Here is a 14,301-nt window from a genome sequence, read left to right as displayed (position 1 = left end):
GCGGGCAGAGGCGGGTGCTGAGCCCCAACGTTCCCCGCCGCGTGCCCGCAGCGAGCCGGGAGCCGGCTGGCACCAGGGTCCCGTCAGCGGGCGGCGCGGCCGGCCGCGGACTACAATTCCCAGCGCTCCGCGGTGTGGCCCTCCGGCTGCGGCCGAGGAAACGAAAGCGGCTGCCCCAGGAGCCGACTTCACCTTCAGGCCGCAGCATGAACGGCAGCGTGGCGGGCGGCAGCGGCGGCTTCTTCGAGGAGATCATCAACCTCACCCGCAGATCCTCCGGTAAGCCGGGGGCAGCTGCCCCTCGCGCGGCCTCGGCGGCGCCCGGGCCGGATCAGCCGCGCCGAGGCCTGCGCAGCCCCGGCGGGGCGGAGAGGCCGCTTTGGGAGCGCGGCGGCAGTGGGGCCGGGGGAGCATTAGCCCCTTTGGAACGGCGGTGGCGGAGGGTCCCGGCGGTGAGTACAGTGCCCGTTCCCCGGCACCAGCGCGGGAGCCCGGACGGTTCCGGTCCCAGCGGCCTCTCCTGCCGCTGCGTGCCCGTGGCAACGGCCCGTGGCGGACACACCGCTGCGGGGAGAGACGTGACCTGCGTAAGGGGAGCTGGCTGGGGCAGGCTTTGTCTTCTGCGAGCGGTGTCCGCGGAGGAGCAGCTCACGTCTGGGTTTCCCGGGACCTGCCATGTCCGGGGCAGCGCCTGTTGCTCTCAAGTGAGGTGGCAGGCGCTCAGCCGTGTGGGGCACCCGAAATAAGAGGGCGTTTTGAAAAGCATGAGTGAAAGTGATCATGTTCTAATGCTGTCAGCGTTGTGGTGGCTGGGGTAGCATTAAGGAGGGCTTCAGGGCAGTGAGTGAGAGGTGCGCAGGCTGGAAGGGAGAGGGGATAGGGCAGTATGTGGGGCGTGTTTTTGGCTTTGCTTTTCCTGTCACAACAGCGTGTGCTCTCACGGAAGCCTGGAGGAGCCTGTCCACCCTTGTATTTTCACAGGATTTATGATGCTATTCAAATGGCATTTCCAGAAGTGCAACAAGTTAGCACCAGGTGTACAGCTCCGGAGCAAAATCCTGGCTCCAAAGAACTGCAGGCCCAGCGAGGTTTTGGAGCTAGAGCTGCACTTCGTTGCGTGAGGCCTGCTGTTTAATTAAAATGAGCATGAGAGAAAACGTGGCAGCACTTCTGTCTGCACCACTGCTGGGTGCGGCTGCAGGCCGGCCTTGGCTCTGCGAGTCCCCCGGGGGACCTGCAGCACCCACGTTGTTGGTGTATGTGTCATTTTCCTCTCTCGGGAGTGCAGGTAGTTCTGTGCAGGGCTGGGGTTGGTCCTGGCCCCCGTGCCAGCAATAACACCCAAAGGGTGAGCCTGGCGGGCAGTCCTCTGCCTTCTCTGCTCAGTGCAGTTGGCACCTGTCTGAAGGCTGCGTAGCACTGCCTGCACAGCCTTGAGCTCAAGCTATTGAAGCTATGCTTGTCAATGAAAATTCTATGCTAAAAGAAGCTGGTTCTGATGGGAAAGCTGTTTCTGTACATTTTGGAGCCTAAAATTTTGAGCTAGTTGAAAAGTGATGAAGGGTCATGGGTTGAGAAGTCTTGAATGCAGCCATAGCAATTGAAATTTTATTACCAGGAGTACCATTTGTCCCATCATTAAGATGGGCTGTGTATTTTTAGTTAGGTTTCTAGCTATGTTACTTGATTTGAAGGTCCTTAAAACCTTGATACTTTTACTGTGTGAGATATAACTCATTTCTGTGAAGAAACACAGCACTGTTAGTTGTAAAGCACAGTGTAATCCCAGAATCTCTCTAGTTGGAGTTTTGACTACAATTTTTCAGAATAGGTCTGATACTAAAAATCTCTGGCAAAAGTTTGCTGAGGAGGTGAGTGTATGTACAATGGCAAGACAGTGTGTGTATGTCTTTTCTCTGTTTCAGACTTTTTCTGAAGTGCTAGGCTGAAACTAGGCAGAAAACTTTGGTTTTATGGAAAACTAAGCAACTTCATTGGTTCAATTTGTAATCTCATTCCATAAGCCTGCCAATCATAATTTTGTAAATTTCTGATTTTGAGGGATTTTATTTTCTTTTAAGTTTAAGGGGTTTAAATGAGCCATAGGGAGGTCTGTAGCTTCAGGGAGGGTCAGTTTGGCCCAGAGCCTACTTTTAAAACTCTGCTGTTTCACTTCTGGTCCCTTGTAAGCATTTAAATCCCTTGTAGGGATTTAGCACTGTGTGCTCTCTTCTTCCTCTTGTTGCTTTTCTCCTAGTTCTGCTGTATTGCTTTTATAGGTGCATGAACTGAAAGGAGAAGAATAGCAGAGCACTCAAGGAGTGATAGAGGAGATATTTTTAGCCAGATTGGAAGTTTAAGTGCTGGAAAGGAAGTACACAGTGAACAAGCCCTGTGAATACTTAATTTGGTCTAGCATGAGCTGCTGCTTCTTTTTGTCATGAAGATCTACTTCTATCTCATGTTGCCTCTGCTGATCAATGCTGTGACTTTTAATTTTTCATCCAACTGTGGGTGAAAACTTGCAAAATATCTGTGTTTTCAAGGGGCAGTGGGATTAAACATAAACAGGAGAAGTTCAGGTTAGATATTAGGAAGAAGTTCTTTACTGTGAGAGTGGTGAGGCACTGGCACAGGTTGCCCAAAAAAGTTATGAATGCTCCATCCCTGGTGGTGTTCAAGGCCAGGTTGGACAGAGCCTTGGGTGAGATGGTTTAGAGCGAGGTGTCCCTGCCCATGGCAGGGGGGTTGGAACTTGATGATCTTAAGGTCCTTTCCAACCCAAACCCTTCTATGATTCTCTAATTAATATGTATATATATATCTCTATATGTTTTTTTTTTTTTATATATGTGAGAGAGAATGTATTCTGAAACTGTTTCCTTCTTTCTGGCTTTTTCATAAGTATTGATTAAACTGCATACTTTCTGCAGATTTCCCCCTCTTCCCAGATTATTGGTTTTATGGCAAATAATTTATATTTGTGGATTTTCAGATTTATTTTTTAATTCCCACCCAAGCTTGTGTTATTGTGCACAGCTGTCCCTTCTTGGAATAGATAATAGTCTAGCTGAAATGTCAGTGTTTCTTCAGTCTGCTGCTTCTTCTATTTTCTTCCTTATTTGAAGCTTCCAGGAAGGGGATGGGGAAGAGAGGGGGAGTTGTGGCAATATTGCTGCTAATATTTCTTTACTTCCCAGCTTTAGATGCATACTTAAAATAGCATGACTCATCTAGTACATCCTTTGATCTGTTATGACTGATTTAAAGTGCTGCTTCCCAGCAAAGCACCAGGTGTTTTTACTTTTATTTGCAACTCTCCTCTGAGTTTCGAGTCCCAGCTTGAGAGAAAGTAAAAAAGAAAGCGAAAATAAATAAACCAACTTGGCTGAACAGGGGGAGAATTCAACTTCAGCTGTTCTCAACAAGAGGTATTGGATGACTGGTTTATATCAGAAAAAAGAGGGTTCCCTTTTCCCCTCCCCCATTTACTTTGATTATATATTTGTTGTTCTGGTGAATTTTTTTCTTTGACTTTTCTTTCTTCATTGCAAGCCTCTTCTTAGGGAATGTTTCCCATCCCTTGTTGTGTATAATTATTTACTGAGAGACTTAGCTGCATGCAAAGTGGGTAATGTGGTCTCATTCCCTGTGGTTTTCCAATTTTAATTCAATTTATTCTTCTCAATTTTGATGAAACAAGAAGTCTTAATCTTTAACTGCACTTTAATCCAGCAACTGGTTCCAGTTAGATATCTGTAATCAGGGCTTGCTTTAAAGAACAATATGAAACACAACAGAAATGTGGACATCAGTTCTGTTTAGGCTTGCTTTAAAGAACAATATGAAACACAACAGAAATGTGGACATCAGTTCTGTTTAATGTGTGCATATTCTTTCTTTTGTTTTGCTTTAAATCCGAGAACTTTGTCTTTATTTCCTTTCATGTTTTGAATCCCTGAAACAGAACAAAGTGATTATATACAATTTAAAGTAGCTGCATCTAAGCTAATCTTATTCACGGAGGTGAAGGATGCCAGTTCTAGCTCCTGAGATGTGGAAGGGGATCTCTGAGCTCTGAGTGACCTCGAGCTGGTAGTGCAGCTCTGCTTGCCTGCTTCTTTATCTGTAGACAGGATCTAATGTTCCTTGCCTTTCCTAACTCTGTTTTCCAGCTCATGACATGCTTGTCAGGCATGATCTCTTGTTGCTCAAAGGTAATAATTTACCATAGCCTCCTGTGAAATGTCGAATTCATTCTTTTCATTTCCCATTGTGCTGAAGAGGTATATTCCTGCTGAGGGCTGAATCAGCATCTCAAAAACAATGGCATGTCCCTCAGTATTCCCCAACACCCATCTCAAAATGGCTCATTGGTGCTTTATGGAATGAAGCATCTGGGCCCTCAGGCATTCAGGGTCTCTTTCTACTTTCAGGATAAGCTTCATGAGAATAACTTTTCTAGACAGTGGTGGCTGGCAAGGATGATGCAGACTTGTGTGCTGTGAGTTTTAGTATGGTGGAGAGAAAAGGACAACTGGGAGGCTGCAGTCTCCAACAACAGTAAGAATGTCTGAAGCTTTGAGCTTTTTCTTATCAGCTTTCTCTTTGGCTTACCTTAGGCCTGGGCTTCAACATTGTTGGTGGGACAGATCAGCAGTACATTTCCAATGACAGCAGCATCTATGTCAGCCGGATCAAAAAGGATGGGGCAGCTTACCTTGATGGCCGATTACAAGAAGGAGATAAAATTTTATCGGTAAGCCCTTTCTTCTGTCGCCCCATGTGTTCTTGAAGTGCTGTGATCAGACATGATCAGTGATGCGGGTTTGCCATCGCAGTGCACAGAGAGGGAGGGTTTGATGAATACAGTTAGGTGATGCTGAACACAGTCTGTGGAGGAGCTGTCTTGGGGGTCTTGGTAGAACTTTGAGCACTAGGGAGATGAGTGCCTCTACACATGGGCCCATCTCTTCTGCCTTCTTGATTTGTCTCAGAAGCACTCCTTGGTGCTACATTTATGTTTCCTCTGACTTGGTTCCCAGAAGTTTTAGATTCCATCAGACCTTCTCTTTCTCACAATAGATTGTCATTGATACACATGTAAATAAAGGTCTTCCATCTCTTAAGTTTCCATTTTTTTTAAATAATCCTTTTGCTCAGGGGGGTTTTTAGGCTGTAAAACTTCTAGGCCATAAAACTCTTCATTTCAGCTGATCAGGAATAATACAGGCTAGTTCCCTTTTTAGAAAAACGTTTTAAAATGGCTGATGTTCAGTCCCACTGGTTCTTCAAACAGTTGGCAATCATACAAGACAATATGATTTACGAAGTGATTGGGTGAAGACGTAGCCTCTTCTAGTATGATACATAGTCTTTTAATACTGCTTAATTTTATTTTACACTTATTATGTTCCACATGTAGTCATTTAGCCTCTACGGAGTGCCTTGCAGTACTTGGAGCCTGTTATTGATCCAGAAAGTGATACTAAGTTAAATAGAGAATATTATCGCAACTTTTCTTGACAGCTTAATATTTATGTACTTGTGTTTGGGGAGTCTAAATATCAAGAGAAAGGAGGCACTGGGTGTGATCTCAGGGGATACAGTTAGGGGTAGTGGGGATGAAAAAATAAAATTAGGATAGATGTCATCAGTTAGTGAATGAAATCAATTAGGTTATAAAACCTATTGCCATGAGATATTATTTTAAATTAAGAAAAATGTTAACACTTTCAAGTGACTGCTAAAATGTATGTAAGTCTTCTTTTGTTTTCTTTTGTTATGTCCCTGTGCTTTTAAATGTATGTTTACCACACTGTTTCAAACATAAGGGTTTCAAAGGTAGAGCAGCAGAAGGAACAATGTGGGAAAGACACTCATAATAATAACTTCGCTGTAGCTGCTTTTTTATTTTCATTAGCTGTCAGAATTACACCTTTGATTTATTGCCAGTAAAGCAACAGTATAAGAGCTTGCTGTTGACACAGCTGCCTTCTATTCTGATTTTGCTTCTAGGTAGTTATTTTCAGTACCTGTGTTGTGGCTTGGGGTTTCTCATGTTATCTCTCAACATATAAAAATACATCTATACTATGAATGGATGAATCTTGCTGATTATAGTATCATGCCCCAAATGCATCATTTTGTGAAAAAGGAAGAATTTAATTTCCTTCTTGTGCTAGCCTGCATCATTAAAAATTTGCTTTTTGCCCTTCAGCAACTGGTTTTCCTTTTCGTTTTTTGCTAGGTCAATGGCAGAGACTTGAAGGATTTGCGGCATAAGGATGCTGTGGAACTGTTCAGGAATGCAGGCTGTGACGTGTCTTTGAAAATTCAGCGCAGGGTATGTTTTACCTGGTTCTTAGGGTTACTTCTGTCTCAGTTTAGACAGGTTTCTATGATTGATAGGTCTCTATATCATGTAGCAGAAAAATATGTCCAGGTGCTCAGTGTGAATTATGCATACAAGGATTTTATTTGAACTGTAGCCTCTCTAGTTGACCACAGCTGTAATCATCCATGCATTACTTGTTTGTATCAGTATCATGGAAGAGGTGAGTTTGGAGAAGTACCCAGGTCTTTGTTTTGCTGGAGTACGATGTGTTTTCTCAGACATCTCCTTTCTCAGAGGCAAAGGTTTGTCTGTGAAGACAAAATCTCAAGTTCTTCAGTTCTCCAGTTTTGTTTCAGAGGCCAAAATCTTACTGGAGGCAGAACTCCCCTGTTGTTTCAGTAGTCATCACTTAGCTTAGTGTCAAGATGTGTGTGCAGCCCACTAGTACAAGAAAGACTTTAAGGTGCTGGAGCATGTCCAAAGAAGGGCAGTGAAGCTGGTATAGAGACAAGCCTAATGAGGAGTGGCTGGGGGAATAGGGGTTGTTTAGTCTGGAGAAGAAAAGGCTCAGGGGGAACCTTATCTCTCTTTACAACTTCCTGAAAGGAGGATGGACAAAGGGGGTTGTCAGTCTTTTCTCCTGAGTAACAAGCAATAGGACAAGAGGAAATGGCCTCAGGTTGCACCAGGGGGGTTTAGATTGGGTAGTAAAAAAAAAAAAAGTTTCTTCCTGAAAAGGGTTGTCAGGCATTGGAATGGGCTGCCCTGGGAGTGGTCGAGTCACCACCCAGGAGGTATTTAAAAGATGGGTAGATGGGGCACTTAGGGACATGGTTTAACGGTGGACTTGGCAGTGCTTGGTTAACAGTTGGACTCCATGATCTTTAAAGTCTTTTCCAGTCTAAATGATTCTATGAAATGTGGGCTGCTATAGTTTAAATATACTGGCATCATTTTGGATATAGAAAGAGGAATCCTGAATGCACTGTTGTAACTTGGAGCTAGCACAGAAGTTGACAAAGCCTGAAGCATGATGGTGGGGAGAGATGCATTGAGGCCCCTTTTCTACTCCCTTAGTAAAGGAGTAAATGTTCTGGACTAGCATACAGGGCAAGTAAGAAGAAAAAAACAAAGAGAATTAGTGATGTCCTTTTCCTCGTAAAGACATCAAGGAAATGGTGTGGTGGGAAGGGATGACTGGGAATATGTGTCATTGCTTCTGCTGCATGAAATGTACCCAGCTCCAGCTGTTAGAGCCCTAGTTTACCAAGTGGCAGAGAAACATGAGGGTGCCTGGTAGTGACTGGGAACCCTGCAGTAAAGCTCAGTCAATCCAAAACCGTTCTAGCCCTCCCATGTGTGGAATGTACAGGTCTGTGGGGAAACCATCATGCACATCCTCACAGAACCACCTGCTTGTGGCACAAAAGTGGGTGCTCTCCTGTGATGGGCTCTGACGCAAATACTTTTTTTTCCTTGTAGTTGCAGCCACAGAATGGCCCTGTGGGTCATCAAAGCGATGGAGAATCAGGTGGGCTTCCTCTAGCAGCCATTCTTGTGCCAGGCCTGGCACTTGCTGCAGCAGCAGTCTGGATCTTGCTGAGGTATCGACAGCGGATGTGAATACTTCACGTTTTGGATATCACTGCCTATTTACACAGCTCTGACGTAATTTAAAGATAGAGAATCAACGATCTTATCACAGACTGAAGTCAAAGAAGATCATTGCCTATCATAAAGCTGCTGCTGATGTTCTCTATATATTGATTTTGTTGCAGGGTGAATGGAAGCAGAGAGGAAAAGGGGGAGATCACTCTGTTCACGTATAGGGTGAGATAGCTGTTTTTTTGACTATCTGAGGAGGTTTTGACATCCCCCTCTATTTTGCACCATGAACTTTCAAACACTCATCTGTACCATGTTTTAAGATGTGATTTGGTTAAACAGTGTGGGGGTTGGGGTGGTTTTAAATCACAATCATTTACTACAGGCTTTGCCTTGTTTCCACTGTATTTTTCTTGAAACTAATGAACCCTGTCTGAACCATGAATAAAGAGAAGCAACACAGAGGGTATATTATCTTTTCCACTGAATTTTTGTTGGTTGTTGCTAAATGAATACCTTAGGAAAAATGTACAAAATCTGATGTGTGGCTTCACAGTTAAAATCATCAGTGTAGCTGCTGATTTAACAGCAATGTGCAGTATTGATGAGGTATTCCACCAGTTCTAGGAAGATAGAAGATAGCCTGCTGATTGACTTCTCACTGTTGGGTCAGAACTGTAAGAGAAAACTTTCCACAAAATGCTAGCATACTGGAGAGGGACTGGCAGACAACTGAAGCACAAGGATAAGCAGTGGCAAGAGATTTGGGCATGCTGAAGCTGCAGAAGAATCCTTAAATTAGTAATGAGCAGTATTCCTTCCCTCCATCAAGTGGGTTGAAGTCTGCATTGCTCAGGTTAAAGGTCGGGTTTGGGGGTTATTTTTTGTGTGGGGAACACTTAAAAAAACTTTCCTGTAGCAGCTAACTTGCTCTCTGCAGTCAGAGAATCTTACGATGATTGAAAGGGAGAAGCCAAGAGAGACTGTTTGTGAAGACTGATGTGATATTCAGGAGATAGACTGGCAGATGTATGCCAGAGTAAGGCGTAGTGAATAAAACCAAAGGGAGACACCCTTGCTCTGAAAAGCACATTGCTGAATTTACCTGCAGGGTCTCATCACTGTGATATGGATGCTTTTAAATGCCCCAGCTGACGTGAGGTTTGTGGGGAAGATCTGTTTCCCTTGTTTCCAAGATATCAATGTGTTTTGTTGGTTTTTTAAAAGAAAAGTATGATGCAAAAAAAAAAAAAATCCCGTATGCAATATATATATTAAAACAAAGAAAAACTGGTGTCTCTGTTCTTTGTTATTCTAGCAGGACATCGCTGATGTATTTGAAATTGTTCTGTGATCGCTCAGGGCTGTATTCCTGCTGTCTGCTAGAGATAAAAATGGTATGCTGTTACACATGACATTCCTAAATCACCATGGAGTTTCAGAGCACTTAGACCACATGAAATCTTGTTTTGGCCTATAAACTGCTCTAGTGTAAGGGGGAGATGAAACAGGAGGAATTTTGCTCAATGTTCTTAGGGGAACAGACTTGAGGTTTGGTGAATGTATACTGGTGTTGGATGGCCCAGGCTGGTGCATGCAGTGACTTGCCTTGGCTGTCAAACTAGTTATGCCCAGTAGCAGAAGGGCTGTTGTTCAGACAGATCTTTGCAGATGCAGCATGAACCAACTTGCTTGTCTGTGACATGCTCTGAATGTTTGGCTGTGGTCACCACATGGAGCACCTGTGTGGATTAAGATGGATGATTAGAAGTCGATGCTGTTGTGTCAGCCGTCAGAATTAAGATACAGAAAGTATGAAAAAGGTCTGTCTGAGACAAGCCTTTGGCTAGCCCTTGTCTAAGCTGAGTTTCTCTGTAAGGGAGTATGTGGAACAGGCTAGTAGGATGAGGATTCACAGAAGGGAGTGGTTATTCTTACGCATTTCCAATGAAAGTAAGCAGAGAAAGCAAAGCCTTTGATTTTGTTTTGGGTTTTTTTATTTTCAGCTTTGAGATTTTGATACTGTTCAGATATGATTGCCGTCTATGCTGCAGGCAGTTTATTACAGAGGCAGAGTATCCAATGGCCAGATAATTGACATAGCTTATTGAGCAAGAAAAGGCCCTTCTAGCGCATAGTGTTCCTTTGGGTTTCTTTTCACAGTTACTGAGTACTTTAAATATCACAGCATAAACTCAGTGTCTTTTCCAGAAGTCTGAATAGTAGTTTTTACTCAGAATTTAAACCATCCAGTCTGACCCTCAGGAACACCTTCCTACATCTGCCACCTTCAAACCAGTGCCTGAGGAATACCAGCACTCAATGCCCAGCCACCAATCCCCAGCCGCCTCTTGTCCCAGTTATTGACAAAATCTTTGTGGAAAATATACCTCAACCACAAACTTTGCTGAGCTGTGGCTCATATTACTTTGAACAGCTGCACAGTCTCAACTAAACTTTGTGTGTTTCCAAAATCTTTTCCACTATGAAGTTTCTGTAGCCTTGAGTTTCATCTTCACGATGAACAGTGTATATATATAGTCTGCAACTGTGAAAGAAGTGAATTAAAAATAAATCTAACCAGGACAGCTAGTAAATGCAAGTGGGTTTAGGTTTTGTTAAAACTTAAATCTGGGTTTTAGGGAAAAAGGTAAGTTGAAATTTTGAGGACAAACATAAAAAGCATTCTGGCTATGATTTGTAAGCTTGAGTTTTTTAAAGAGCTCATTTGCCATTAATACTGAGCACAGCTGGAACTCTTAAATCCCCGTGTTTTTCTCCTATTCTCATCTGTTCCCTCAACCTTATTGTGAACTTACTGACCTGCAGAAGCCTGGATTTTCATGTGTGGTTTGAAGGGAAATCCATCTAGGTTGACCTCCTGTATATTATAGACATTTCTGTCTCTCAAGAGTCTCCTGAATTATGTGTGCTAATAATACATACTTGACTTAAGCATAGCAGTAAGAGCAGCCAGACTTGATCTGAAGATAGGAAGATGCACCACTTCTGGCACTTTCTTATTAAAACAAACTAGAAAGGAGTGGGTGGGAGGGAATGGTGCCTTGCTTTCAGTTTGCCTTTAGGTTTCAACAACTGGTTTGTTAAGTTGTTCTGTGCTAGATGAAAGAGACCTCTAATAACTGATAGTCCGTCCCTGTGAGGGGGTTTGTGTGTTGTAATTGTCTACCTCTCACATTATTTTTAAGAACTGAAGCCAACTGAGCCCCTAGATTCTCAGTGTAAGATACTTTTTGAGAAGTTTCTGCACCCTTTCCAGTGTTCCTATATTACTTTGTAAAATCCAGACACCTCTGCCATGTGTGGAGTCTTGCTACTGAGCATGCCAGTACCATATCCTAGGAGTTTTCCATCTAATTTTTATCTGCAGACCCTTACGTCTTCTTTTGGTGAAGGTGCAGACACGTGCAAAGTGAATTTAAGTCAGCTCCTAAAAGCTGTCTTTTCTCAAATAACTTAGAAATATATTAGAAGTGCTGTACAGCTTTCCCTCTTCATTTGGTTTCTCAGGTGCCCTAAGGAACCTGTAAACCACAGAATAAATACCATTGCCACATGAGAGGCAAATTCTCCTAATTCCAGGTAGTAGATCAAAAGAGCAATTCCTTTTTGTCATAGTGTGACATCAGAAATGAGTGTTAAGTGCCTGTATATTCTAATTTCTGAATCCTTGTCCAGACCTGGTGTGACCTCCGTGATGTGGGTGAGGGTGTCTGACTTTGTATTTTGTTTAATGACTTGCATCTCCTATTTGTGTCAGCTGTGCGCACTTATGGGCCCAGATGACTCTTCTGTCTGCCTTGTCTGCTGTAATATTTACCACTCCACTATCCTGACTAGTTTTGTCTTTTACCAGATCATTGGTGAAAACACTGGAGTATGGTAGAGAGGCAACGTTCCCCCTGTGTTTATGATTTTTCAGTAACTGCTGGTTATCTCCTGATTATTGAATTCTTTGTCTAACAGGTGCATGCTTATAGCGTATAGCATTGCTATAAAGAAAAAATAAATACATTTATCAGAATGTGAAGTAGATTACAGCTGAGTGGTCAGCGAGCTTCATCTATTCTCTTGCTGGAAGAAGCTGATGCAGGTCAGATGAGCTTTAGGGGGCAGTCTTCCTCCCGTGCTCTTTCCTAATTTATTGACGTGGATTTTGCCTCTAGAAGTCATTTTCCTCTACTCAGGTTGAAGAGCGGATAGCTTTACAGTGTCCCACCAGCTGGGGGCTCAAGGAAAGGGTTACATGGCGAAGTCTGAAGGAGAGCCTTGACTGTACTCTTGTCCTCGGGGTTTTCCTCATGATTAGCTTCTGGCAGACTCATGCTGCATCTGTGCTGCTGTGCTTGGTGTATGTCATCTATGGAGCTCTGCTGTGTCTCTTCCCCATGTACAGCTGAGGCGGACTCCAGGTCTTTCAAAGCTTCCTTGAAGAAGGGTCCACATATGATGAGAATGTACATGAGTTTAAATGAAGAGGAGTGTTGCGCAGACGCAAACAACTTTCATTGTCAAATTTGAAAGCTTTTGTCCTTCCTGCTGCAGCTGTAACTGATCACAGGCAAGCTTCACTGTAGAGTGAGCTGTTTATCTACCCCGATTAAGTGGACAGACGAAGCTCTTGCTGAGTACCAGTATTTTAAGGAGGATGCTCCAGTCTCCAAAGCAATAACAGCTAGATTCCAGTTTTAGGAACGCCTCTGAAGACCTGTGTTGATGTCATGAGAACTCCCAGCTCCAGGCCTGCGCTTTTTGCTCTTACTGTCTGTCTCACCTTTCCATGTTGTTGACCATGGTGGTGCTGGATGAAAAGATGTTTCCAGCTAGTCTGGCAGTTCACATTAGACCTGTACTTCATTTCTTGCTGTGGGTTGAGTGAGCAGATAGGGATATTTTTGGTCTCACCAGCCCCATGACTATGTATTTACTCCTTGGGAAAGTGGAGCAGATGTGCTGTTTATGCTAAATACGTCAATCTTCTGCTGGGGCAGAGAACTTCCAGACAAAGAAAAGAGAAAGAAGTTTAGCAAAGGCAATCAGAGTTTTAGAAAAACAGCCGTACTTGTGCTTGAGAGCAGGGTTGTCTGTATATCCATGGCTGACTACATCTCTGAGAAGAGTTTTAGGGGAAGACTTAGAGTGGATGAGACAAAAAGGGCTGAAGAAAACGTATTTGTTCTTATCCATTGCAAGTGCATGAGGGAAGTGCGCATCTAAAGAAAAGGCAATGAACCTAAAGAAATGAACCTAGCTCAGTAGAACTGCTGGGGCAGGGGGAAGTCAGGGAGCATGGCTGGGACTGGCTCATTAAACAGTGTTTTCTGGGAATGGGGAAGTAGCAGTGTAAGGTATAAGCCATGCTGGTTTTTCATCTTTGATACAGCCACCTGTTTCATCTACTTCAGTCTAACCAGTAATAAGCACTTGATGAACTATTAGAGCTACTCTGGATGTTAATAACATTCATGCAAATAGACTAGAAACTCTCTTTCCCTGAATCACTTAAAATTTGGAGATAATTTTCAAGGTAAATTGCTGACATTAGCTGAAGGACATTAAGCTGTTAAATGGGAAATAGTCCGAGTTAGATGGTTCTGTGGTTTGAATGAATTTAATATTCATTAGTTCAGGAGAATACTTGGGTTCTTATAGGTATTTTTCAAATATAGAATGATTGAGATGCTAGCAATCTCATGTGAAAAGTTGTTAACATGGGGATTCCCAGGTGGAACTGGAGAGTGTATGAAAGATGTAACTTGTGTCTCAATTAAATATATAGGGTGTAAGGGTGTCCGAATGCAACAAATGTAATAGCGGGTTCACAGTCACCCCAAATGGTCTTTTGCATTTGTTGCTTCTCAGCATGTTCTAGTAAACTTCTAGATTATTCGAACAGTAAAACGTGGAAGGAAAAGGGATAAAGGAATTGTAATATTTAGGGCTTCTTTCACTTTTTTTTCTGTCTAAGTATAGCAGCTATAGCACAAAGTTTGGAAATACAGTTCAGAAATTTAATTATAAAAGGTGAGTAGTAATTCATGGTTATGCGGATTTTTTTTCTTCTTTCATTGTGTATATAATACTCTTCAGAAGGGTTTCTACTGACTTCAGAGAAAACTTGTTGCAGCTCTGCTTGTGCTCCTCCACCGACTGTTGTCAGCTGGTGCACAAAAAGGCACGCTGGTCACACACTCTAATGGCAAATAGAACAGCTTTGGCTGCTATTACACAAGGAAAGTACTCACGTATTCTTGGCTTTGCTGTGTTGGAATCCATGGAAGAGAGCAGAAATCATGTAAGGAGGAAGGCCAGAAAAGGTGCGAAGGTTCTGCAGAAGT

The 14,301-nt window shown here is 43.2% G+C and overlaps 1 protein-coding gene across 1 annotated transcript; it reads left to right on the top strand.

The window, feature by feature from the left end:
* SYNJ2BP (synaptojanin 2 binding protein) lies at window positions 1-8,411 on the top strand. Its single transcript, XM_061347122.1, has 4 exons — window positions 1-279; window positions 4,623-4,759; window positions 6,251-6,346; window positions 7,820-8,411. Exons 1-4 carry the CDS (start codon window positions 207-209, stop codon window positions 7,958-7,960), a joined length of 447 nt encoding a protein of 148 aa, XP_061203106.1. The 5' UTR covers window positions 1-206; the 3' UTR covers window positions 7,961-8,411.
* Window positions 8,412-14,301: the final 5,890 nt, after the last annotated feature.

This window comes from Neopsephotus bourkii, unplaced genomic scaffold, assembly GCF_033783945.1.
Source record: "Neopsephotus bourkii isolate Nb327-2 ecotype Australia unplaced genomic scaffold, CSIRO-AGI_Nbou_v1 NB_301, whole genome shotgun sequence".
Classification (NCBI taxonomy): domain Eukaryota; kingdom Metazoa; phylum Chordata; class Aves; order Psittaciformes; family Psittacidae; genus Neopsephotus; species Neopsephotus bourkii.
Note: the sequence above shows the minus strand (reverse complement) of the source record. Positions and strands in the feature narration are given on the sequence as shown.